The 25,611-nt window shown below is 41.3% G+C and overlaps 1 protein-coding gene across 9 annotated transcripts in view; it reads left to right on the top strand.

Moving 5' to 3' along the window:
• The window catches only part of LOC306980858 (solute carrier family 24 member 2), a 32,955-nt gene extending 8,045 nt beyond the window's left edge, over nucleotides 1-24,910 (top strand). For 2 of the 9 annotated variants that reach the window (XM_079580370.1, XM_079580371.1), the window contains exons 3-12: nucleotides 6,727-6,777; nucleotides 7,762-7,870; nucleotides 10,101-10,115; nucleotides 13,972-14,022; nucleotides 16,902-17,000; nucleotides 18,805-18,887; nucleotides 21,347-21,481; nucleotides 21,565-21,654; nucleotides 22,600-22,766; nucleotides 24,118-24,909. In XM_079580370.1, coding sequence (XP_079436496.1) covers nucleotides 6,727-6,777; nucleotides 7,762-7,870; nucleotides 10,101-10,115; nucleotides 13,972-14,022; nucleotides 16,902-17,000; nucleotides 18,805-18,887; nucleotides 21,347-21,481; nucleotides 21,565-21,654; nucleotides 22,600-22,766; nucleotides 24,118-24,367 — 1,050 coding nt within the window. In that variant the 3' untranslated portion in view covers nucleotides 24,368-24,909. Of the gene's footprint in view, nucleotides 1-6,726; nucleotides 6,778-7,761; nucleotides 7,871-10,100; nucleotides 10,116-13,971; nucleotides 14,023-16,901; nucleotides 17,001-18,804; nucleotides 18,888-21,346; nucleotides 21,482-21,564; nucleotides 21,655-22,599; nucleotides 22,767-24,117 lie in introns of all 9 variants that reach the window. The other 7 variants (XM_079580373.1, XM_079580372.1, XM_079580375.1 and 4 more) reach the window with 7 other exon arrangements.
• Nucleotides 24,911-25,611: the final 701 nt, after the last annotated feature.

The raw sequence follows: 25,611 nt of genomic DNA, 5'->3' as shown, positions 1-25,611 counted from the left end.
CAAAAAAGCTCACGATAGAAGCTACCAAGCTCTTCCACGTGTTCCCTATTTAAATAAAGTTACGTGAAGTGTTTTCATGCGAAGTATATTTACACAGAAATGTAGCATGTCGATTTTATAAGCAAATAAAAAGGGGGACTATATTGTGAGGCGTAATGATACGAGGAGCAAAACGTCCGCGCAGTAACTCCTAAAGACTTCCCCCGCTCACTTCCGTCAATAACCTTTAGGAGTTACTGCGCGGACGTTTTACTCCTCGTATCATTACGCCTCACAATATAGTCCCCCTTTTTATTTTCTTATAAAATCGACATGCTACATTTCTGTGTAAATATACTTCGCATGAAAACACTTCACGTAACTTTATTTAAATAGGGAACACGTGGAAGAGCTTGGTAGCTTCTATCGTGAGCTTTTTTGGAGCTATATGACATGTGGGAGAGACTGCGTATGTGCTCCGTTTGCCTGGCAGAGCGCACGGACAAAGACCAGACGGGGATATATTAACTTGGCTAAAGTGAGGTAAGAGCATATCTCAGTATATAAAAACGGTGGCCTATTCCTTTAATATAGAAGCTGCAGTTACGCATAAGACCAGAGGTGGCAGTAGTGAGTATAAAATGACTAACTTGCATCTAGCCCCTTCAAAGTCCCTATGCCAGAGGCTTTTTTTTTTATATCTATTTAAGTTGAACAAAATTTGCATTGTCCTCCTTCAGTACATTGTAAACTCAGTGATTTATAGGAAAAACATTGTGCATCTCATTATAAAGCATTCTTATCGATGTTGTGAACTTGCAGGCTAGTTTCTTAGCACTTCTGTGACAGTGACCCTGAGAAGAGACCCAGTGAAAAGTGTTTACAAACTCATCCCTGTGAAGAATTTGGAAGTTAGGAATGAATTTGGAAGTTACTATAGGACAAAACCTCAAAGTGACATTAGCCATCACCTTGAACACATGCACTTACAAACATGTTTATCTGCCGGAAAATGTCTTCTCTCACGCAGTGTTTAAATTTGCATTTGGCCAGACTTGACTTTCTAAAGGGCTAAAACAAGGACAGGAAACAGTTATGAGCTCAGGACGTCCGCTGGAATGAGCGATGTTCCAGAGTGAGCGATGTTTTTGTGCACTTGTGCAACATTCCACGCGTAGAGCCTATTACTGGCATAAATTGTAAGATAATCCAGATATGATGTGCGTGCCGTGCTTTTTGGCTGTTAATTTGGAAAAGGCCCAGGCAGCCCATTTGCCTTTGGGCGACCTGATGCGGGACATAATGATTTATTTTTGTCTGGTTGTCTGCGGCTGGAGTTACATCACAGTGTAATATGTTTGACTCCAATAGAAAAAGTCTGTATGAAATACCTAGGGTTTTCTACCGTGGAAGTCGACAGAGCATGAAGTCAGTGGAGAAACTCTTCAATACAGTGAATACAGTGACTAGAGTGGTGAAGTTTGAGCTTGCGTGTGCTCCACCTCTGGGAGATATGACCACATACTACATGACAGTGATGGCTTCGGACAGATGTGCAACCTCCGTGTGTTGAAAAAAACGCCATGACAACACATCGTGGTTGTAATGCTTCTTTGACCCGAGAATAGATACAGTACAGTATGTTCATTTTCTTTCGAGTTGGTTGTTATTTTGATGTGAAAAGCAAGTGCTCATAATCAAGTAACCTACAAAAAAAAGGTGTCATGAGTGTCAGGAGTGCATTAGGAATAAATCCATTAAAATAAAAATATTAACTCAACAACAACATAAGAAAAAATAAACTAATAAGACAAATGTAAATGAGCTTGGATTGTGTTTTTTTAGCATTTGTTAAAAGGGACTATACGGAGTTTAAAAAATGTTATATTATATTATATACATGTTCCAGCCATGTCCTAATGTGTAGAATGAGCTCAGACCTGTTCACCACAACTGCCTCTAAAATCCTGCACTGTCACTCTAAAAGGCGTTAATTCGGGTCCGAAGTGTCAGTCATGCACAAGCTTAAAGGAATAGGCCACCGTTTTTATATACTGAGATATGCTCTTACCTCACTTTAGCCAAGTTAATATATCCCCGTCTGGTCTTTGTCCGCGCGCTCTGCCAGGCAAACGGAGCACATACGCAGTCTCTCCCACATGTCATATAGCTCCAAAAAAGCTCACGATAGAAGCTACCAAGCTCTTCCACGTGTTCCCTATTTAAATAAAGTTACGTGAAGTGTTTTCATGCGAAGTATATTTACACAGAAATGTAGCATGTCGATTTTATAAGCAAATAAAAAGGGGGACTATATTGTGAGGCGTAATGATACGAGGAGCAAAACGTCCGCGCAGTAACTCCTAAAGACTTCCCCCGCTCACTTCCGTCAATAACCTTTAGGAGTTACTGCGCGGACGTTTTACTCCTCGTATCATTACGCCTCACAATATAGTCCCCCTTTTTATTTTCTTATAAAATCGACATGCTACATTTCTGTGTAAATATACTTCGCATGAAAACACTTCACGTAACTTTATTTAAATAGGGAACACGTGGAAGAGCTTGGTAGCTTCTATCGTGAGCTTTTTTGGAGCTATATGACATGTGGGAGAGACTGCGTATGTGCTCCGTTTGCCTGGCAGAGCGCACGGACAAAGACCAGACGGGGATATATTAACTTGGCTAAAGTGAGGTAAGAGCATATCTCAGTATATAAAAACGGTGGCCTATTCCTTTAATATAGAAGCTGCAGTTACGCATAAGACCAGAGGTGGCAGTAGTGAGTATAAAATGACTAACTTGCATCTAGCCCCTTCAAAGTCCCTATGCCAGAGGCTTTTTTTTTTATATCTATTTAAGTTGAACAAAATTTGCATTGTCCTCCTTCAGTACATTGTAAACTCAGTGATTTATAGGAAAAACATTGTGCATCTCATTATAAAGCATTCTTATCGATGTTGTGAACTTGCAGGCTAGTTTCTTAGCACTTCTGTGACAGTGACCCTGAGAAGAGACCCAGTGAAAAGTGTTTACAAACTCATCCCTGTGAAGAATTTGGAAGTTAGGAATGAATTTGGAAGTTACTATAGGACAAAACCTCAAAGTGACATTAGCCATCACCTTGAACACATGCACTTACAAACATGTTTATCTGCCGGAAAATGTCTTCTCTCACGCAGTGTTTAAATTTGCATTTGGCCAGACTTGACTTTCTAAAGGGCTAAAACAAGGACAGGAAACAGTTATGAGCTCAGGACGTCCGCTGGAATGAGCGATGTTCCAGAGTGAGCGATGTTTTTGTGCACTTGTGCAACATTCCACGCGTAGAGCCTATTACTGGCATAAATTGTAAGATAATCCAGATATGATGTGCGTGCCGTGCTTTTTGGCTGTTAATTTGGAAAAGGCCCAGGCAGCCCATTTGCCTTTGGGCGACCTGATGCGGGACATAATGATTTATTTTTGTCTGGTTGTCTGCGGCTGGAGTTACATCACAGTGTAATATGTTTGACTCCAATAGAAAAAGTCTGTATGAAATACCTAGGGTTTTCTACCGTGGAAGTCGACAGAGCATGAAGTCAGTGGAGAAACTCTTCAATACAGTGAATACAGTGACTAGAGTGGTGAAGTTTGAGCTTGCGTGTGCTCCACCTCTGGGAGATTGTATTCAGTGGCTAAAATGACACAGCAGTTTTTGCTCTTAAAAGCCTGTGTGATTGGTTTAAAGGGGTGGGTGTATGGGGAGCAATTGCCTTGTGGGAAATCAGCGTCGTGGCAGCTACTGTAATTAGTTCTGCTTGTTAGGGGGAAAAAATGAAGGGGTTACTAATTAGTAAGTGGATGGGCTTCTTGACTTTGTTGTGCATCTTTTCGCCCCCGTTTTCTCGAAGATCATCATTATCATCTCAAGGCAAACAGGCCATAGAGGATGGGGAAGTGCCCACGGCGGGAGCCATGATGTGACGACTGTGGATGGACAGTTCTCATAGGGTACACTGGGAGACATCACATTGCTTCTGTACTATCCTATATGTGTGTGCGATGGTAAAAAGCCTGGAGATGAGTTGTGGTTCGCCTCTCGCACATCAGTAGATAGGAAGCGTGATTTATTTATGTCATGTCCATGTGCATCTACAGTTCTATGTTCTCAATGTCACCTCTCCTACATAACATGCCAGTAAGCAAGTAGATCATTTTAGTACACCAATTCAAAGTATGTATTCTATGAATGTAGAAAAACAGGCACATATTTGATCATTATGATAACTCATGAATTGTGAGGTTTGGGTTTCTATCTTGGGCCTTTAGCTCTGATTACATGTATTACTGTTAATCACCTTATTAAACTGTATCACATTGTTCCATTTATGATTTGACAATGTAAATACAATCTTCCCTGATACAGTCACCCTTTGTGCCCTCCAATCAGCCTTATGAAACACACCGTAATCTTTATCTCATGTCAAAAAGGCAAGACTTACTTCCTTCTTAAGCCGCGACTCTAAAAAAAAAAAAAAAAAACTGGTGGAAATAGTTTAGCATGATGTCACACTCTTATCGATAATTCCCTGGAACGTTGCGTCGCACGCTCCCTCCGCTGATCCGCTTCCAAGAACCATCCTGATGTTAGCGTTACATAAGAGCCGCCGGAAGAGGCAGCAGCAGCAGCAGCTCTAGAGAACATACTAATCTCCCTATGTGATTATTAGTCATAATATTTAACGCTGGCTTAATGATCGCCCTGCAGCCTAATCTCTATCTGGCACGTTCACCTGTTCGCACTCCCAAGCCTCTTTACTGACTTGCCTTTGAGGAGGGTGAAATAGAATAATTACACCTCAAGTATGGGGAGAATTACCCCCAAGATCCGAAATGGAAAAAGCCAGTTAGGATTAGTTTCGGCTTAATTTGGGGGGGGGGCAACTGGTCTATTCCAGCTTCCACATTTGTGTGATTACACTGTCAGGGGGGATAATGTATGTAAAATTATGAGGAGTTTGCAGAAATTAGTGTTGTCACAATGAGTGCGGCGCAGAGACTGTTAGCTAAAGTTCATGGAAAGGGAAATATTTTACAGTAAATTGAGTGTATGTAATTTTAACAGTTGTAATGCACTCAAATGCTTTAACTCCAAATTAGGGATGCACCGGATATCGGAGCCGATACTGGAAAAAATACGATATCGGGTATCGGCTACAAATATCCGATACTGCAGCGATGTCAGTTTTGGCTCTCAAAGCCTTAAAATCGCAACTTTTACCGACTAAATCTAAGTGAATATGGGCTGTATGTCATTTTAAAGCTAAGAACCTGGTGAATGCAATCGTTGATTTAGTTTTAACCTCCGCAAATGAATTGTTGATCGCCGCGCAAAATGCCGCGCTAGCAATAGCATGCTAATGCTAACGAAAATTAATCAAGGCTGGGTCAGAAACTATGATAGAAATAACTTAAGAAGCCAAATACAATAAAATAACCACTGCTGAAGCTGATTGTTTAGTTTAAGAAATAATATTAGTTGTAATGGTCCAGTTGTTTATTTTGATGTAACCTAAGCGTCATGTACCAAAGGATAATTAGTGTAGAAAAAGTACAGTGATCCTTGTTTAATGTTAATCCAAGACTTTATCAATAGACATCATTGATATTTGATCTGTACCATAATGACAATAAAATATGACTTTATTGAGCTATTTTTTTCACTCAAAGAAAGCTACTTTTAAGAAAGTCTCTCGGTATCGGTAAATATCGGATATCGGCAGATACTCAAACCCCAGTATCGGTGTCTGTAGCAAAAAAGCCGGATCGGTGCATCTCTACTCCACATATTGACATTTAAAATGACAGATCAAACTGGATCATTTTCATTCGTATTGGCATGCCGCGGCATATCGACACACGCCACTGCCTCCACACTTTTCACATGTTCTGTCTGAAAACTGTGTAGGCCGCGTTACAAAGGCCCGATATGCTGGGATCTGAACAAAAAAGCTTTGTGTGTAGTCTCCCCCTTTGTAGTCGCAAACATAGGCCTAAAGCGACTGTTATCCGCACACACACATTTTTCTTTTTTTTTTTGGAGATAAAGTGAGCACGCTTCAGTGAGGCAGTTAGTGAAAGCCTTTTGTTTCAGAAATAACGTGCTACAGTACAGACGGAGCGAGCCAAATGGGCCCGCTGAGAGCGATGGTGGCAGAGTTAAGAGATGGTTTAAAGAGTTCACTTTACTTTGGCTTGGATGTTTTTTTTTTTTCTTCCACACAAAGACAAGTACAAAATGTCTGTAGAAAGTGTTGAAGTTAAAATGTTTGACTTGTAGTTACTTACCAATAATTGAGATGAAGATTCACGCTTCCATGCTGCACTAATAATGCACATTCACGGGAGTTCTGTACTAATGTTCTTTACATTTTATCAGTGATTGCTTCCACTGCTTCCTTAAAATTCCTGTACAAGCCTTCCATGTTATGACTATGCTAAACGCTGAGCTCCGCGATTAAAATGATATTTGTGAATGACAGTGAAATCTAATCAGCTTAGCTCAGCAGTTTGTATTATGTCGAGTCTTGTCCAGTTGTATCAAAGTCAGTCAGTGTCACCAACCCTATTCGTAACTGTACTGTACTTGTCTTGTCATTGTGTTTTTGTCTCGTACGTATGTTCACGTGTATGTCTTGTTTTTTTTTTCTCTTTTTTACCCCCCCCCCCCTTCCCTCCCTATTTTGTTCACCTTTTCTCCTATTGTTGGATGAGAAGGCGAGTCCAGTGGCGCCGGAGGATGACAGCAAGTTGTCGGTAGGTATCTCGTTTTTGTGTTGGTCTCGTTTTCTTCATGTTTTGTTCTTTCTTTCATGTTAAAACTCTCTCAGGCTTGTTTGAATGAGCAAGTGAGACATGAGGGCTGAGGCAACTCCATCTGTTTCCATATATGCCTATTGTACTTATATCATGCAAACGGCAAAACGAAATCTATAAATCTTATTCCTAATTCCGGCCACAGTTTAAATCCAAAATAGAACATATTGCTTGAAGAAGAACCTTTTTTCTAAACTAGTGACATGCAAGACACCTCCTACCTTCATCTGTGGAGAAGCAAGAGACCAGACGCTGCTTCAACAGCTGTTCCAAGCTCAGTGACCTTGGGGAGTGAGGAGGAAATGGGGGGGGGGGGGGGGGGGGTTAGGTTATTCTGTCCCTAGGGAGTCATTTGTCTACACATTTAATCCATCCATCTTTCCAACATCTTTTGGGCAAAGGCTGTAGGTAATTTCAGAACAATGTCTGGGACTTTTCATCATAACTTAAGGGATGTAGCTTGAGGTGGAGTTGGTGTTGTGTATATTTTTCTCAGGTCGAGTCCTGTGTTGACTATCTTCATGCATCACCTTGAAGTCATGATCATCTTGCTTTGGTGATCTATGGAAATTGAGCTTAAATGCATGGCTTTGCCTATACCTGGATTGTGTTATTCTTTGTAATATGAAACAAATGAATATCATCTGCCATCCCGGGACATCAAAGATGGTGCAGCATCACGTGTCCATGATTAAACATGTACATTCATCTGTGCATTTGCATCACAAAGTTCTTAATAGATTGTAATTCACTATCATTACGTGCTGTGTATTCCCCCGCAGTGCTTTACAGATTACAAATGGCTTGGGTCAAGTGCTTACACTGGGCTGGTTCATGCATATGCTTCACAGTTAATGAGCATACCCTTGGAGTTCATTCTCTCTATATGTGAAGGGTGTGTAATTGTTTCGTGTTGTCCCACAGGCGCGACCGCGGCTCCAGAGAGGGGGCAGCTCAGCCTCCCTCCACAACAGTCTGATGAGAAACAGCATCTTCCAGCTCATGATCCACACACTGGACCCTTTAAGTGAAGGTATAGCGCTCATTGTCTGTTTTTGGTAAGGCACAGGTCCAAGATACAATACAGGTTCAGAGGGGGGAGGAAGTAAACAAATAAATGAAAGTGAACAGTGAACAGTGCTATCATGATTCTGATCCTTGTTTTCCTCTCTGTTTTTCTCTCTATCTATCTCTCTGTATTGTTTCAATAAAATATGAGCCTTCCTAGCCATATTACTTATCTCTACATGCCCACAGCGAATTGATCCCACTGTGCTTAAGTCCCCTTGAGGTAGAAGATCTTCCTCTTTTAATTCCAGATGCAAGCTATTAGCTTTAGCCAGGGGGATTGCGAAATGGCAATGCGACACAGGGGAAATATATGTTAATAGCCATGGGAGAATCAGTGTCATGCCAATCCATGCACTGGCTTCAAAGCTATGCAAAATGTTGAATATTAATGCGGGTGCAAGCAGGCATTGACATATCGCGTGTGGTAGAAAGATCACATTTCGCTTCGGGGAAATGTCCAGATTTAGTGCTGGTGGAACTAGTGTCTTGTCGGAAAACCTAATCCTTCAAAATGAATATTTATGGGATTTCAGCTTACTGAACTTTTGCCCTTTATGTTATGTGAACATGTCTGATTTTGAGCGCCACTTTCACATTTCCAGACAGAATGGAGGATATGTTTCTTTGCCAATTTGTAGATTTCTCAACATTCTCAACAACAGCCTGGCTTAAAAAAATCCCTGTCAGGATTTATAACACGTGGTATAAGGTGCCCATTAACATGCAAGTTGTCGTCAGGCACCGAAGCAGGCATCGTTGTGATTAAAATGTAAATCAGAAGCTGCAAGAGGTTTTTTCTCTCCGAGTTGGCCATTTACATGTTGACATGACTAAACAAACGTGCTCCCTGGCCGTCCATTGCAAAGAATCAGCCTTGTAGCTATCGGGCTGACTTTAATTGCAAAGGAAGGGCACGTGAGTATGGATTGAATTGAATTGTATATACGGTAACTGTAATCATTTATGAACTGGTGCTCCTTGTGACACTTTGGTCATACAGTGATTCAGTGTTTTAATGTAGCTCTATGCTCAAACAGTCAATTTCCACACAATTCCTTCAATTTGTCAGTCGGAGTCACGCAGTAAGTGCAGTGTGAACCTTCTGAAGCAGCAGATGTGGGTTTAAAAGCATGTGTAAAGATCTAGGCACAAAGAATCAAGAATCTAAAATGAACCATAGATATTAAAAAGTGTGCCTTATTTACGTCGATGTAACACAGTTCCTCTGATAGAATGATTTGCTAATGCTGTGCTACAGCAAGATGCGTAGCTCCGCCAAGCACAATCAGCTTTAAACCTATAAAACGCACAAATATAAATACTTCAACTTCATTCAACTCATTCAGCAGCCGCACTGAGTGTCTTGTGCAATTGACCAGATTATACTGATGAGTCTTTTGGCAAATGACGGCCTGGAAATGAATGCAGAGGCGCCGTGTGACATGACTGAGGATTGAATTAATTAGTTGCAAGAACAAAAGCAACACTTCGGGCTCGATTTGAATACATAATGGAGTGATTTCCATTTGGTACGTTGGAACTTTTGACAAAGAAGAAGAACAGTACATTCAAATGATTTCTTGCTGTTAAAAATACCCACTGTTGCCGGTTGAAAAGGGCCATTGTTGTATAAGATCCCGCGGTAAGACTGAACGTAAATACACTGCAAATGCCGACCGGGATGACACCTAAAGGCCAGGCGGCGTTAGAATAAAGGCGGCGTCCATCGTGTCCTTGCGCGCTCTCTAAGTAACGGCGGGTTTCTGCGGGGAGGTGGCACTGCTCTGGACATGCATTTTTCATAGAGCACTCTCAAAATAAGTCCAAGGATAGAGTGAGGTCAATGACTCATGCGAGAAAAGATCTTAATATGCTGTAGTGTTTGATTGTGGGGTTGTGTGTGTGCGTGCGTTTCAAAGATGGAAGTGTTGGAAAAACAGCAAGCGCCACTGTTCGAGCAATATTACAGCACAGCTTACTGCTTACAAAAACGTAATAATTCTACCATGACTACTAAGCAATGGATTGGGGATTGAGAACTTTGCATTGATCACGAGTTTGCTCCTTTTACACTATGTGGCATGGACACCTTTCAATTACTATTTCCTTTGTAACTACACCATTGCACTTCTACCACTGGATTTATCTCTTCTGTTTTGTCTTCCTATCTGTTTCTTCTACTGTCCCTTCAGAATTCGCTGACTCTGGTGAGTGACTCTTTCCGCTACAACCCTCTTCTCTCTTCCAGAATGTTTTGTGTGTCGTCCGTCGTCTCTCTCTTCCATTGTTACTTTGACCATTATCCCCCCCAGCTGTACTTTTCTCTCCCTTTTGGATATTTGGACCTTCCCATCTGTTTCCCCCGTTGTCCTCGATCCAATCCTCTGTGTCCTCTTGTCGTGGTCGTCTCCAGAGCGCTTTGGTTGTTTTCGTCCCGAACCGTGCCAGTCTGTGTCAGCCCTCCTCACATGCCCTTCATGAAGATGGTCGATAGAAACGAGACAGAGCAATTAATGGGAGTCGGCTGAATTTGGCTTTTTCACAATTAGCCATTCTCAACAAGGGATCATTGATTCTAGGACTCTGACGATGCAGAAGGGGCGAAAAGAAAACTGCTTGTGAATGCCCTTTGGTTTAATAATATGCTTTTAATTGTTTGTTACCGGTAGGAGTCTTGTTTTTCCAGCATCAGCAGCAACAACAACAATATCGCGTATGAGTGGCATGAAATATTGAACTGTGAGGAGAAACGTGGGAGCTAGAGTGGCTCTTACGCCAACGTCTCTTTCATCAGAAGAGCATTAAGTCGCAACTACAGGAGTTTAAGCATCGGTGACTCAGACCATTTTCAAACACTAAAGTTAGCCTCGTGGATGGATCATGGATTTACTGGTCGTAATGCTCAAACTGATGTCATCTTTAGGTTCTCGCGCATTCTAGTTCTGCTTTTAGCATCAATCTCATTTGTGGTTGACTCAGTGGGCTTGAAGCTGACTAATAGAGTGCGCTGCCAAGACATTGCCCATCTTGGTCTGTACCGTTGTATTTTATAGCTACTGGAAATTGGAAATAGATAAGTCCATTCACCTTAAATGTGTGTAGTCTGCAAGAAGCGTAAATATTTTGTCCTTCCCAGCATGTCTGTATTCTTTATTTTTGATGCTTAGCATTTCATGATTGATGTTTACATTCCAGTACTATACTATAAGTGAGGATATGGAAGAGAGCCATAGCCGTCCTTCAACCTCCGACCATTATCTCACTGTGATAACGGGGAGTCTATTGCTGAGAATGCACAAACAGCCTTGAACATCTCTGACGACGCCATTAGTTATGAGCCAGATAAAGTACACAGTCTGCCTCCCATGACACCATGACAAGAGAAGGTCATTTGGGCGTAACAGCATAAATCCATACGAAGCAGCATTGACCTGTATTATGCAACGGGTGCGCTCGTAGCATTGATTGCAAAAAAAATACTTGCATTTCAATAATCAATTACATCATTCAGTCAATGAATGTTGCTTTCTAACTTTGAGATAAATTGTCTTGTGGATTTTCGCAGCAATTATAGGCAAGTTTGGAATATATGTTAGAATAGTAGTAATTTTCTTATTTCCAGTTTGCTACATACTGGTGTCCAGCTTGCAGCCAGCTGTGCTTTCTGTGTTCCAATTGACCACATGGCTCAATAATCCCCTCACTGGAGTCAGCCGCCCACAGTGCGCTCAACGGAAAGTTATGTTCCATTAATGTACATGTGATAGATTGACATTTTTTGGGTTTTAGAAGAGCTGTCCATTCCTTCAATGTGTGTGTGCACTGTTTACAGATCAACTGCACTCTATACATTATGTTGTTGGCAAAGTAATGTGGCTGGAAATGCGTGATAAATAATGTAGTATTTGCTATACCTTTTACAACATGTGTTAACTTTGCCGCACCTCCATGTAATCAACACTAGACAATTACCATAATATTACACAGTAAGTTAGCATCTGTTTGTCCAGTACCCAGACACTCCCTCTCTCCCTTGGAGCAAACCCTGTTCCGGGTTTGTGAAAAAATCAATGTTAAAAGCCTTTTTGCTTCTGCACTGACTGAGTTTCCCTGACACTCCAGCCCCCACGAGCATGGCCCCAGGTTTAGAGGTCGGCCACAAGGACAAGAGAGCAGATTGGTAAACAACAACAACGACGTGCTCCGTGCAGAACGACAGACAGACGCCTCTGTGTGCTGGACAGGCTTCGTACGAGGGTTGATTGCCCCCAGAGCGTCTTTCTCCTGGTTGTAGTGCGTCTTGCGAGATGGGAGCACTTGTCTGGAAGTGTAGCAGACGAGAAAAGGCAATCTGAGATGTGGATGCCATTTCATCTCATTAGATTGGTGCTGTTGAGTTTCCCACTGTGCATATTTGTTGGAAAGTGTTACATAATCTTTTTTTTTAACGACAAACCAAGCATTAATGATAATAAGTAGTTGCGGCTAGAAGCACTTATTGTTGTTGAGGGATGATGGATTGCAAAACCGAGTTGAAACAATTCTGAAATGACTGAAACAAAGTATCGCAGCATAGAAGCAGTGGAGACCAATTGTGAACCCAGGATAAATAAGTTATATATGGGCTTATATGTCAAGTAAGACTTTAGTACAGTCATAATATCTGTAGTTTAGAATGTGCTACAGCCAAAACGCTGACACTGAAAACATTCAACTAATGTTGTATTGTGCTAAAGACCATGAACAAGATTGTGGGTTTTGTTTCTACCCTCATCAGGTTATAGCACGTTCACTCCTACCTAGGTAGTCCCGTTAGGTTTTCATCCTGCTCGGTACAGTGTATGAGTCAGAGCCGCCTTCTCCCAACCAAAAGGGATTTAGTAGCACAGCTGACACAATCCAACAGTTATTGTATGTAAAATTCACAAACTTAAAGAAGAACTAAGTAACTTTTCTACCTTTATAAATCCTTTTCGTAGTCCATGTGGGGGTAATACAAGTGTTAAAGGGATGATTGGGGGGTCTTTCATCTCCCTCTGGTGTAAAAAAAACACACAATTGCAACTTTCTTATACACACTGAAGCTAACAGGCTAATGGGCAAAGCTAACCACGGGCTAGCGCCACTTAAACAGTATTTAAAGCCAGGTTTGAGTGGAAAAAATTATCACCATTGTGTAATTGTATGTACAATATCCCTCTCTCCCTGTGTCTTTTCTGTCAGCGTAAGTAATTACTCTCACGGACAATGAATGAGTAAAACAACGTAACATGCTACGATACCAGCAGTGGCGCTTATGGCCTCTAGGGGCACGAGTTACTTAGTTCTGCTTTAATTACTTTGTTTCAATATTATTTATTTCAGAATAAAAAAAATAAAGAAAATACCACCCTAATCTTGTTAGCTAATGATGGTCAACACAGTTTCCAACTCCAAATTTCTATAGCCTCTAGTGGCCGCTTTTTGCCAGTGTGTTAACAAACTTATAAAGGATCTTAAGTTTTGTCCGACCAAACTTCCTAATCCACTGCATTCGTGTGACCCAGGCGCCCTTCCCACAGCACCATGGGAGTTGTAGTGTGCAGGTTGTTGGATTGATGGCTGCTGCAGGTCTGCTCTGTGGGGTCTATTCATCACGCGGACATGCTGACCCGTGTCTGTTTACTGTACCGGGAACGGGAGGAACTGCTTCAGCTCAGAGAATCATATGAATTGTCTGCCTTTCATAGTGGGAATAAAACGCTGAGTCATTGGCGCAGGGGAGAGGAGGAGGAGGAGGAGGAGGACATATTTTTTGTTGCATGTTTGACCCAGTAAATATCTTGTCATCCTGTTCTGTTCTCTGAGTCACCGTGGCGTGCATCTCTTATTATTTTACAACTGTATTTACTACCCCGTTGGCCCTCTCTGTGACAGCGCTTTAGATGGGCTGGTGATGGGAGTCCTCTTTGTTGTGACTTTCGTGTGAACTCGTGTGCCGAATCGACCTGTACTGTTTGTCCACTCTTTTCCTATCTGTGTGTGTCTGCTGCCTTACCCTTGTCTTTTGCTGTGATGTTGTAGAGCTTGGGACTTATGGGAAACTAAAATATTATCACTCAATGACTGAGGAAGGTAAGCCCCTAAAGTTTTCCCTTGACTATTTCCAGTCAGTCATCCATCGTGTCTTTTCCAGATTTTGATTTTTGCTTGCTCACCCGTGACTCTTGAAGATTTCACTAACACCAGTGGAAATCGTGACTGTGCCATTTTTTTGCTTATAATTTTTCAGCTTTATTTTGAGTTCGATCTCTGTACAGGTGTAACGTTATGACCATCCGACTGTTTTGCAACCCATAGGGAACGCAAGAAATTAAAATCAGTTTTTTCAGCCACAGTAATAATGGCTGTTTACATGTGCATGGGTTTCAAGTTTCAAGTTCTCAAAACCACGTCCATAACAGAAAAAGTCATGCGTGTGAAACCAGATGACATAATAACTATCCAGATCAGAATGACAGTGTTGAATTTTTGAGCTGCCTGAAACAAAAACTGGCCCGCAGGAATTGTTCTGATAATAACCATGGATTAATGTGAAGGTATTGTTTCACGCTTGCGTCAAAAGCGGACACACATGGACATAATAATTATAGTCCGTTTAAAAATGGTTCTCAACATGGGGTAGATGAAAGTCTGGTAACAAAGCGCAGTATCTCTTTACAAAGTACTGTCGTTTCAAATACTAATCATGGGACTAACTCTCAAAAATGTTTTGGAAATGCTTTATTTAACACTACCTTTGATACATTGCACCTTCCAAATTAAGTGCAATGTAATATGAAGTGCAACAATATGTAATAAGTTGTACCTGAGGGTTGGATACAAAATGGAACAATGTGTATTTGTACTTTGGTGGTACATAATGTAATAAGACATAAGACCCAAACTCTAACCCTAAGCTCTTATGCCTTATTTCATTATGTACCTCCAAAGTACTAATACACATAAGTGCAAGTTATTACAAATTGTAAAGCAGATTACAATGGACTAAATTTAGTTTGGTACAATGTATCAAGGCAGTGTAAAATAAAGTGTGACCAAAGTTTTTAGTGGTAGAGGAAACCGGAGCACCTGCAAGAAACCTATACCCAGACACGGAGAGAACGTGCAAACACAGAAAGGTCCCGTCCGGGTGGGAATCTGGCTGTGAAGCATAACCACTGCATAACTCTTACCATTTGAAGGCCATACAATTAATGTGGTTTTTGGACCTAACTACTGAAATGAACAGTGCCACTCCCAGATGTATTGGCCTCAGCCCTCCACATTTTAACAAGATCAAAACTTTAGAAAAATAACCCAACTACCTATCTTTTTTTAATCAACCAAGAACACCTCTCAAGAGCAAGCCTGTCATTGCTATGGGTGATGCAAAATCTGTCGTTGGTCATAATGTTTTGCCTCATCTACATAATGTATTTCTTTGTATTGTTTTAATCAGTGTTAAAAATCAATGGTGTCTTCCTAACATGACAGCTTACAGTACATTTGTATCTGGAGCACCACCACCACTACCACCACCACCTCCGCACACACAAATATCTAAACAAAACGGATCCCTTCCTCAAGATTTCCCCCATTGATTCCCTTTTCTTCTGCCCCCGCAGAAACGCTCAAGCCTTTTTACCCATCTCCCTCACTGACTAATGCATCACTCTTGCCTTAGCACTCACCCGGGGGGCTTTTACTTGTACTCGCATGTCAGATGTGTGGCGCTGAATTGGGCAAACTGTTGTGAGTCATCCAGCCAGCGGTTGCATAACAGGCAAGAGCTGACAGGGAAAATTGAGTGACTGTGGTGTTGTCGAGGGAGTGGTGTCCATTTCTTTTAACATCAAGATTCAAATCTTGGTTGTTATTCATGTGATTGAACAGTTTGGTCAGTGTGCATGAACATCTGATGGTACTAATAACTATTTTTTTTAAAAAGATATTGCATCCAAGCTAGAGTTGCACTTTACCAAACCAAAATGCTACTGTGTGATATTTTTGTGGCTCTACAACATGGAGAATATGGAGGAGGTCCTTCCTTGGGAGACATTAAAGATTTAGTCAATAGGTCAGAGACTAGTCCACCATTCGTGAAACAATTATAAAAGGATCTTTCTCATTGATTTTAATTGGCTTTGGCTAGAAAGACAAAACACGCAGGCCTATTATGGCATGCACAGGAAATGAGTGCAATGACGTGGAAACGATCAATGATTTTTGCCGATGGTCCTCAAACTTTTTTTTTCCACAGAAGTACAATCCTTAAAGCATTGAAATGAGTCTACATCCATGACCCATGTGATCTTTTAAACAGGATTAAAATATGACACTGCTAAATAAGGCCAAGACATATGACTAGTTTGAGATTTAAGATATTTTCAGTACATTTGATGTATCTAAACTTAGCTACAGATCATAGGGTCAGCGGCTACTGAATTCAACAGCACTTGAAATGTTGGGATAGGATTCAGTCACTGTCTTTGTAAATCTTTCTAAAAAGTACTAAACAGTTGTATTTTATGTTTGTTCATACAGTAGTATATCAGGGTATCCTAAGGTTTTTGTTCTAGGACTTTATACGAGCAGCTGATTTAAGTAACAATGAAATAAAGCTGATTCTGATTGATAAGAGAAGGCCTTAAAAACCTTAGCACTACCCTGTAAAGGAATGTGTTCATGTTTTTATTTCCTTTTGCTCTTCATCCTCTTCACTAATCTGACATCTCTGTAAACACTGCCCATATCTTTTAACAAGAGATTGTTTCTTCCCAAGGCCCGGGACATTGCAAGATCATCAGTATATGATATGCTATGATGACACAGTCTTGTCTAGGCAGCAGTTTTGTGTTAAGTCACTGCAATGTACTTCGGAAACATGACCTATCAGGGGTCAAAGTTGGCAGTGAAAGGAAAAAAATGGTGCTTATGGTTTTAACCGTGACCCACTTGCTTTTTTTTTACAGGTAAATTCAGAGAGAAAGCATCCATTCTTCATAAGATTGCTAAAAAGAAATGCCAAGTGGAGGATATTGAGAAGGCCAATGGGGTCGCGAGCCGTGCAGGTAACAGTTTAAACATTGCATATATTCAGAAAATGTGTCAAGCTAGTTAGGCTAATTAAAAAACGTGCAGTTTGTTGAAAATGGTTTTATCACAACACATCTTCTGTAGCTTTTTGGTATATTCTTATTACCTGTCTTATTTTTGAAACACTTTACTAAATCTCTTCAACAAAGTACCTTTCAAAATATTAAAACAAAAAAATAATAATGCGAATAAGATAATATTTTAAAAATACACTTAAAGCGACTAGATGAAAGTTGGTTATTTTCTGCTCACTACTGCCACCTCAGGTCTTATACTTAATTGCAGTCTCTATATTAAGCTCGTGCACAACGACACTTCAGACCCGAAGTAACAGCTTTTTGAGTGACAGGGCAGGATTTTAGAGGCAGTTGTGGTGAACAGGTCTGGACTCATTCTACACATTAGGACATGGCTGGAACATGTAGGGGGAGGAAAATACTTAGTTTTAAGCAAGGCTAAAAAACTAAGTAACTTGTTTACCTAAATAAATCCTTTCCGTAGTCCCTCTGGGGGTAATACAAGTGTTAATGGGATTATTGGGGGGGTCTTTCACCTTCCCCGGTGTCTCTGGCCAGAAAACCACAATTGATTCTGTGCATAACTTCAAATCATAACGAGAAGTGACTTCCTGTTTCGTTCCAGCACACCAAAATAAAAGCACCATCTTATTCATTAGTTCAGCAGTTCATTAGTTCCACTTTCTTTCTGCCTAACTATTAACAGACAAAACACTTACAATGTGTGTGTTTAATTATATTCTTGTAATGTTTCAAGTACCTGCTGAACTAATCAATGAGACGAGCTGTGTGCTTTTATTTTGGCATGCTGGATCGAAACAGGAAGTCACTTCTTGGGCGGCGTTGTCATGCTAGTTAGTTATGCACAGAGTCAACTCATGCAGCTTTCCCTGCATGGGGTCAGAGGCGCAATACACACTCAAAGAATCACAAAGAGGAAGCTAACAGGCTAACGGGCACTTAAACAGTATTTGCAGCCAAGTTTGAGTGAAAAAAATGATCTCCACTGTGTAATTGGATGTACAATATCCCTCTCTCCCTTAGTCTTTTCTGTCAGTGTAGTATTTACTCTCATGGCCAATTAATGAGTAAAAAAAAACGCAACATGCTAAGACACCTGCAGTGGCGCGTTTGGCCTCTAGGGGCATGAGTTACTTAGTTCTGCTTTCAAGTAAACATGGCTTCTTGTGTTTGGCTGTGTCCGATAGAAGACAGTGACCTAAAATTGTGACTGTGATAGTACGGTGATATATTGTGCGTGCCTAACTGCAGCCACTTCATACACGGGGCTACTCCGTGAGCCACTAAACCCGTCCAATGAAATAATGAATGAGCTTCACGTCTGATGTTAAACAAGCATGACATTATCAAGAACAGCCCAATTGATTGCAAGTGTTGTCTTCAAGCAGCATTTAAATCCATCGCAGTCAGAGGCAATTGTAATTCATGCATTTCTCACATCAAAGAGCGTTGAACCAAAGGATTAGCGCAAGGCCCAGAGGAAGCGCTTTTATGGCCACGGTGTAGCACAATCAAAGTCGCTTAGATGTTGATCAGAATTATGCTAACAGTAAGGCATTAACATCTTAGCATTTTAATCAGAATCCTGGTAAGTTTGTAGTGAAAGTCTGTTGTCCTTTATCATCTGTTCTCAAACCTACTTAATATAATTTAGTATTATCTGAAATTATATGAGAATGATGTGAAGTTCCTGTCACTATAACGCAGACCTTAACATTATTTCAACTTTTTATGTGTGCAGAGAATAACCTTCCAAACAGCTCCTGTGTGGAAGTGGAGGTCACCCCACCTATGAATGGAACTGCCGGCCAAGAAGGAGAAACGGTACGTCACCCTCTGACAGATATTTATTACCCAAAATTACACTGTGCTGAAGCGAAGCCTTGTAACTGCGGCAGAAAGAAACAGGGACAGAGAGACTCATATCAAAGTTTCACTGACATCTATGAATTATTGATGCCTCTCATCTGCCCGTGTTTCACCTTGAGTCTGACTGATGCTAAGTTAGTGTCGACTGTAGCACAGGTCACTGCTGCTGATAATTTCCCAGCATGCTGTTGGGCGGGCTCCTGTGTTTCAGCTGGATCTGCCAGCGACACGCCTTCCTCCCACTGAGCTCTGTAATCACACTGTTCACTGGCCCGCTGCTGCCGGCACACAATTAGAGAAGAGCTCAAGTGAGCCACGGGGTAAAGGGAACCCACAAATTATATATAAATATTTTTTTCTTCATGTAACTAACTTTACAGATGAAAGCACTACATCATTTTAACTTCCCAGGAAAAAAAGTGTTTTTCACTTCCAACCGTGACCTTGTGTATCGACCTCTTTGTTTCAGATTAAGAGAGCCTTCACAAACACTTTCAGAGTTATCGTTCACTCCTCTGTTTATAACAGTTTTTTTTTTACCTGAATATGAAAATGTTTCAAAACCAGTATTTTTGGCCGTCCCTAAGCTCCGCACTGGCAGAGCCAGGTGGGACCGAGCCACCTTAACCAGGTGGTGTATCAGTCACTTTAGAAGAGCATATTGGCATATCTAATTCCCACTTGATGCTATTTTTAAAACACGTCCCGCCTGTGCCAGTCTGTGTCAGCTGGAGGCCGTCATACTAATTGTTCTGTTCCTCCTGGACTCAGTCATCAGGTTTGGGGAATAAGAGGATGGTTAAGGTCACTGTAAAAGGAGCAGCCTGCAGTACAAACACTATCACTCCAAAACCACACAAGATCACTCTTGCTAAAGATGATAAACTAAAAACTTTACATATCACATATGACGGTGGGTCTTAGAAGGAACAACCAGGTAAAAAAAAAAGAGGAATTCTTCTGATGATATACTTTCACTGCTACTCATCTGCATATTTGTCAAATGCACTCTTGTTTTGCGAAAAATTTGAATGTTTAGACTCACAGTCAAACAATTTCTTACAGTTGGTTGCTTGTAACTTTATAGTCATGAATTAAGACTTGTGGACAACGCTGTAACTAAATCATATGTTGACGTTTTATAACTATTGGATACTTTGAAGAGACTCCACTCAGGTTGTTTTGCTGTGTCCTTAGTAGCACATGCTTTCTTCTTGGAACAAAGAAAATACCAGGCCTCTCTTGCTGCGGCGGCTGTTAAAAGTCATTGCCTTTAAGCTCAGAGTTGGCTGTGTTGCCGGCTGAGGCGCCACAGGGCGCTGGAAGTCCCTGGGGGCTGGCATTTGGAGAGTGACCCACACGGGGCGCTGCAGCTCTGAGGGGTCCATTGAGGCCGCACATTGAACACAAGAAAACCCATATGGTGGATGAGGGCTCTTTGAAGAAGCTACAACATGATGACTAATCTGACACATTAGCTGGGTGAGGATACACTATGATACATGAGGATAGTGTGAGCTCATGAGTAAAACATCGTCAACTGGACTGATATAGTTACATGTATTAGAGCCTAGCCTGGTCCCGGGGCATCGGCTCAGGAATGAGCCTTGGTCTGGGGCTGGCCATTTTACCTGAACAATGCAGCCATCTGGATGTGGAGTGGGGTACATCAGAATACTGAGCGCTGCCTTTGTTTGGCAGCTCTCATTACCAAGGTTACCAGGCAGTTCTGCTCCGAGCTTCATGATTCATGAGCCTCTCCGCCATATTTAATACTATGATTTTCTACATGAATAAGTGCAGTGAATGCCAAATGAAGAGTGTCACTTTGCATTTCTTTAAAGGTAATGTTTTACACATCTACCAGACATGTTTTGAAAATCCACTGGTCTAATCCTTTTTACAGGTCCCGGAAGGAGCAGATTCAAATGTGCATGTGAGGACCTGTCCCGGTCCCCTGGCTCTGAGCTTACTGTCTAATTGCATACAAAGGGATCCGGGACTGGATTTCAGTCTCAGAAGGCATTGTTATTGTACCTTATTGTTTAATTATGAATTGTGTTTTCCTATAGTAAGCAGAAATGACTGCTGACAAAAGCGCCAGGTCAGACACAGAATAGTTAATAAATAACACTCTTTAAGAAATGGCCCATGTCATCTTCAGTTTCTCCAATCTGGATGGAGAAGTGTCAGTTGATATTCCTGTGGCAGCTGCAGCCAGACTCTCTGTAGAGTCTCTGCAGAGCCGCCTGATCACTCCTGATGACTGGGACATAGAGCCGCAATTACGCTCACCCAGCCACTGTCTGAGGTCACTGCCGCTGACAGTTTGATGTCTGTCTGTTTTTTGCCACACTTCAAAAATGTAGTCTTTGTGGGACCACATTAATGCGTGTTAATCTGTGTACCTTCAGGCAGAGGAGGAGGAAGAGGAGGACCAGCCTCTGAGCCTGTCGTGGCCCGAGTCGTACCGTAAACGCTTCACTTACCTCTTCATCATGCCCATCGTGCTCCCGCTGTGGCTCACGCTGCCTGACGTTCGGAAAGCGGTACCAGGAACATTTGTGACCATGACAGATTTTTTCTGGCAATGCTTTGGAATTTGAATCTCATTGAACTGTTATTTTTCCAGGCATCAAAGAAGTTCTTCCCCGTCACTTTTGTGGGCGCCATCTGTTGGATCGCAGGTTTCTCCTATCTCATGGTGTGGTGGGCTCACCAGGTACAAAACAGCATTTAGACTTAAAGAAGTAACAACTGAAGCAAAACATCTTCATCTTCAAGTCTTTGAGTGTGGGCATTGGAGATGATTGAAAGGTGATCTCCAATGCCTTCCCAAAAACAAAAAAAACAACCAAACAAACGATTTAAATGGAAATAAAAAAAAGAAATAATAATTAAACAGTAATGTAAATTTATTAATTTCCATTTCATATTTCTGTATGTTTCTTTCTTTTACGGAATTTTCTCAACCCAAATAGCATTCTATGTTTGTTTTATAGGTTGTTTTTTTCCCTCCCCAATCCTTTTGAACACACTTTGGATATGGAAAAGGCTATTTTGTTTTATAATGAATATCATTGTTATATTATATTATGATTCTGAAATTGTTATTATATAAAAAACAAACAAAAAACAGAGCTTGTGCATCATGAAACGTGGAACCTCTACTTCTGAAGTGAATATACAAATGTTCAAGGTTACATGGCTCCCCGGAGTGAAATTTCTAGTTGCAAGTCTCTATCATGTTCTGTCCCAAAGTTATGTCCAAAAATTGGCGATGTTATGAATGTCGGGAGTATGCGGTTCAAAAATGCCTGCTGCCTAGGCGCCCTAGGTAGCCGCCTGGGTCACCTATGCCTAGGGCCGGCCCTGGGTGAATGTATATTTGTATAATTTCTTGGCACTATCATAATGGTGTGGAGTGTGAAAATTCTATATTCTTTGACCACATCGATCTGCATATTCCATAATAATCCTTCCAGTCTAATCCATGAACATGTGAAATGTCCTTTTTCTGGACTAGGGTTTTGCCACTCATGACAGCTGCCAGTGTTCCGAAGAAAATTGAAAATAGCTAGAGTGAAAGATTAGTTTGTGTTATTTTTGTGTTGTTTTTTTTTCCATCCCAAAGCTTAGTTTCTACATGTAGCTTCTCTTTCGGCAGGTTGGAGAGACGATTGGGATTACCGAGGAGATTATGGGTCTGACTATATTAGCAGCTGGAACCTCCATCCCTGACCTCATCACCAGTGTCATTGTGGCACGCAAAGGCCTGGGCGACATGGCAGTGTCCAGCTCTGTAGGATCCAATATCTTTGACATCACCGTTGGGTACGCCACAAAACTATTATTATTGAAATGGATGCTTTAATCTACAAATACTCCAAATATTTTGCAATGAAGGGTGTAATATGACAGTTACAGACCGACATGGCAAACTTCCTGATTCCTTCCTAATTAAGCTGGTTATTTAGCATTGTCCATTCAGTATAAAGTCATCAATAATGACCTAAACAATCTTAACTTGCAGCTCCTTTCACCTGATATCGATGGCTCCATTACATAATCTCCTTATATGTTAACTAGTATTTCAATATTTTTTTACCAGGTATACCTTCTTAATCCTCTCATCGCAAAGTAAAATGACCCGCCATAGGTTTACTCTCTTTCACTCTTTATTGAAACAGCTGCCCTGCGAAGGAGAGCAAGAGAAGGGGGAGTGGGAGGGGCTTAAGGGGAGATCACATGAAAATCAAGAAGCGAAAGAAGTTTTAGATAAATACTTCATTGCATAGCACAGCAGGCTTTACCTAAACCTAAAAGCTTCTTGAAAAAAGCGTTGAAATGGGGAAACGTGCCAGAGAAGCAACAATAACACAATTAAAAAGCAACAAAAATGCATCTTAAAGTGATGGAAAAGCCACAAAAGAGGAACTAAAAAGTGACCAAAACAGCGATGAAAAGTTGTCTTAGGTTTCGAGTGAGGAGTAATGGTGCGTTCCAGGCAACTGGTAACTGGTATCTTTCCCACTGGAAAATTACGACTTACGACCTCAGAGCGTTCCAGGTGATTAAACTCGTATGTAAAGAAAACGGCTAATGCTACAACTGTTAGCTCATACGATGCTAGCGTTATTAGAAAGTTTCTCCAAACCAGATATAACTAAAAACATGTGAAAACTGTGACTAAAACTAACGTCCACATCACTGATGCCGTGGTACAGTTTTATCACTAGCTGCGCTCCACCACTGGGGGCCGCCATTACTGTCTTCATCTCGTATATGAACTCGTAGCAGTCTTGAGGTTTCCGAGTTTACAAGTTGTAATTACCAGTTCGGTCGGCGTTCCAAGGCATTTTTCCAAGTGGGAGGTGGGAAATTTACCAGTCACCAGTCGCCTGGAACGCACCATTACACTGGCCTATAGGCTGTCAGCTCCAGTCGAGAAGCTTTTAGATTTGGGTAAAGCCGAACTGGAGAAAATGCACTCGGTTGAAGTGGGGGGTAAGAGGTTTTGCTTGGATCAGACCACTGACCCTTGAGGCAGTGGGAATATGCACTACCAGGATTTAAAGTCCCTGGCTCCCAAGATGATTTTGGGAAATATGATTGTACTCGACATGAGAATAACTTATGATCAATAACTGTTCGGGACATTTCAATCGTATTTGTGTGTCCACAGGCTCCCGTTCCCGTGGCTCCTGTGGTCCATGTTCAGCGGCTTCGGCCCGATCCAGGTCAGCTCCAACGGACTCTTCTGCGCCATCGTGCTGCTCTTCCTCATGCTGCTGTTCGTCATCATCTCAATCGCCGCCTGCAAGTGGCGCATGAGCAAACTGCTGGGCTTCATCATGTTCCTGCTGTACTTCGTCTTCGTGGTGGTCAGCGTCATGCTGGAGGATCGGATCATCACCTGCCCCGTGAGCATATAAGGAGGCCACCGCCGTTACGCTGCTGCTGCTGCTGTTGCTCCCGGAATCAAACACGCAACCATTACATAAAATTTGTGTTTGTTCGAACTTACGCGTTCAGGACTTGGCATTAGCGTCTACTCTCCGGTCAGTGTGTGGCAAAGTCTTACGCAAATGCTGCCGGCCCATTTCAATTTTCATTACAAGGCATTTATCCTTAGGTTGGTAGGTAGATTTTTTTTCTTCTATTTAATCATATTTACTGATCAAACTAGAATGTGCCTGAATTTATTTCACAATTTTCAATGGAAATAATCATTGATAATAATACATAAATACCAAAAAATATGGATTGAGACTATAGGGCTGCACAATGTATGAGAAAACAAGAACGTTATTTGATATTGGTCTTGAATAATATATTAATGGACCATGTTATATTTTAAGTAATTATAACTGTAATAAATGTAAACAAAGATTGTAACAAATTGTTAGTTTCACCCCTTTGTGTCTAAACTTTAAAAAATACTGAACCAGGACCAAAATCAAGCCAAATTAGAAAATGTATGACTGACTTTTGCAGATTTTGTAAGTTAAAATGCATTTATTTAAATGTATAAATCTCACCCAGATGGAAGACATCAGTAATTTTGTCTCACCTAATATTACAATAACAATATATTGTGCAGCTCTACTTTAGACATACTGTAGTTACATTGACATCAATTACTTCTCGTTTGATGCTTTTATGTTTAAATTTAGCATTTCCTCCCATTGCGTTTTGCTTCATAGCATTACCTTTATTTCGTGCGGGCAAAGCGGCTAGTGAAACGAAATGCATACATAGCCAAAGTCCACTCTGTTGTGATTAGCAGGTTGGCTCATGTTAATGTCAAGCCCTGCACGTAAATCCTTCATCTTTGGACCTAAAGAAGACGCCAGCGAGCGAGCAAGAGTCTTCTTCATGTTACATGGCGACTGGCTGGACCTCTCCCAGACATTAGCTGGATTTGAGTGACGTGTGAATTTAAATTATTTATTTCTCTTTTTTTTTTCTGGGGAGGGGGGAAAAAAGGGGGTGTGTTGGCCAAAAAACATTCAAAAAACATTATGCATGCCATTTAGTGTTGCTATTTCAGCTGAGGGAGGAGACGCACGTTTTCGATCAACTTTTCAAGAACAAGAGAAGGAAAACCTGACGCGAGGAGTTTCGGGGGCTGCAAGGAGAGACACAAAACTGTTGAGGAAACTGTGGACTGCGTGGA

This window comes from Gobius niger (assembly GCF_951799975.1).
Source record: "Gobius niger genome assembly, chromosome: 21".
Classification (NCBI taxonomy): Eukaryota; Metazoa; Chordata; class Actinopteri; order Gobiiformes; family Gobiidae; genus Gobius; species Gobius niger.
This window is presented reverse-complemented; position numbering and strand designations above follow the sequence as displayed.